At 53.9% G+C, this 1244-nt stretch overlaps 2 protein-coding genes across 2 annotated transcripts; one reads left to right on the forward strand and one right to left on the reverse strand.

The window, feature by feature from the left end:
- Positions 1–6: 6 nt before the first annotated feature.
- On the reverse strand, positions 7–256 carry PPTG_20231 (hypothetical protein; the record flags this gene model as incomplete). Its single annotated transcript, XM_008918984.1, has 1 exon — positions 7–256. A coding segment is annotated over one exon (249 nt), but the record flags the coding sequence as incomplete, so codon positions are not given.
- Positions 257–642: 386 nt separating this feature from the next.
- Positions 643–1241, forward strand: PPTG_20232 (hypothetical protein; the record flags this gene model as incomplete). The annotated part of the gene is made up of 1 exon (XM_008918985.1): positions 643–1241. A coding segment is annotated over one exon (597 nt), but the record flags the coding sequence as incomplete, so codon positions are not given.
- Between the last annotated feature and the right edge of the window lie 3 nt (positions 1242–1244).

Below are 1244 nucleotides of genomic sequence, written 5' to 3' on the forward strand. Positions count from 1 at the left end.
TCATACGCGCGCCCTGCAACTTCTCTACCTCGGCCTCGTACATTTTCTTGCGCTTGAGTGCGAAGATGGCGCCGCGTTTGTCCTTGGCCGCGCTCTTCTGCTTGGCCTCCTGCAGCTGCAGCGCGATCTTCTTGACGATATGCAGCTCGCGCTTCTCCAGCGACTCAAGTTGCTCACGCAGCTTGCGGATCGTCTCGGCCGTCGCCACGGGCCCCGTGCGCGCAGGCGCCGCCGACTTCCGCCCGAACAAATTCATCGCTGGTCTGATACTCTGCGTTGAATTTGTGGAGAATCCAGGTGGTACTTCATTTCATTACTTCATTTGTGTGTGCACACAAAATGGTGAAGTAAGAAGTAGATCTATAAAAAGGATGGCTTTGGTATGTACCGCATATCCTAAGATAAGGAATGAGAAACTTCAGAACCATCCACACACTTTCAAAAAATAAGACAAAACACTCACTCCTTGATTAATTTTTTGCCTTTCCCTACTATATTAAATATTATGTGGCAGACACCAACATGCTCGAAGGCAGGATGATTGCGATCCGACGGTGTGTAAGTGACACAAAAAAATAGTGTCACACACCGAGTGCATCCATTTCTCATCGGTTTCTTGCCATTGTTCGAGTTTTTCCGTCGATGCTGGTTCGAATGGCTCGCGAGTGGAGCGTGTTCATGCGGCAGCCGGTGCTGCCGCGCCACAGCAAGAATCCGCACTCATGGCTCCGTCAGGTCACGCTGCTTCGTACGCTGCTCGTGGGCGTCGCCATCTGCGTCTGTTGGGGATACACACAGCTGCTTGTGCGCTACGGCAGCATCTCTCCTGCAGCTACAGCTCTCTTCACCACGGCCTACGATGGCCGCGCAGCCGATGACTTGCCACCTACATCGCCGCCTTGGCGCCCTCCGTTCCGTGTTGTAGTATCGCTCACGACGACGCCTAGCCGGCTGGACAAGGTCATGGACAGCGTCCGCTCGCTCACGAAGCAGAGCCTTGTACCAGACCAGATCTACATCAATATTCCTGAAGGCCCCATGAAGCGACATCCAGAGCGCTCATACGACGAGACAGAGATCCCGTCCGAACTCGTGGGTCTCACACCGCTTGTTAAGGTGAATCGCTGTGTGGATGACGGTCCGGCCACGAAACTGCTGGGAACTTTACGACTGGAGCACAATGCGTCTACACTGATCATCACGCTGGACGACGATTTCGAGTATCCACCGGAACTGGTGGCGTC

Source organism: Phytophthora parasitica, assembly GCF_000247585.1.
Source record: "Phytophthora parasitica INRA-310 unplaced genomic scaffold supercont2.412, whole genome shotgun sequence".
In the NCBI taxonomy this organism is placed as follows: Eukaryota; Oomycota; class Peronosporomycetes; order Peronosporales; family Peronosporaceae; genus Phytophthora; species Phytophthora nicotianae.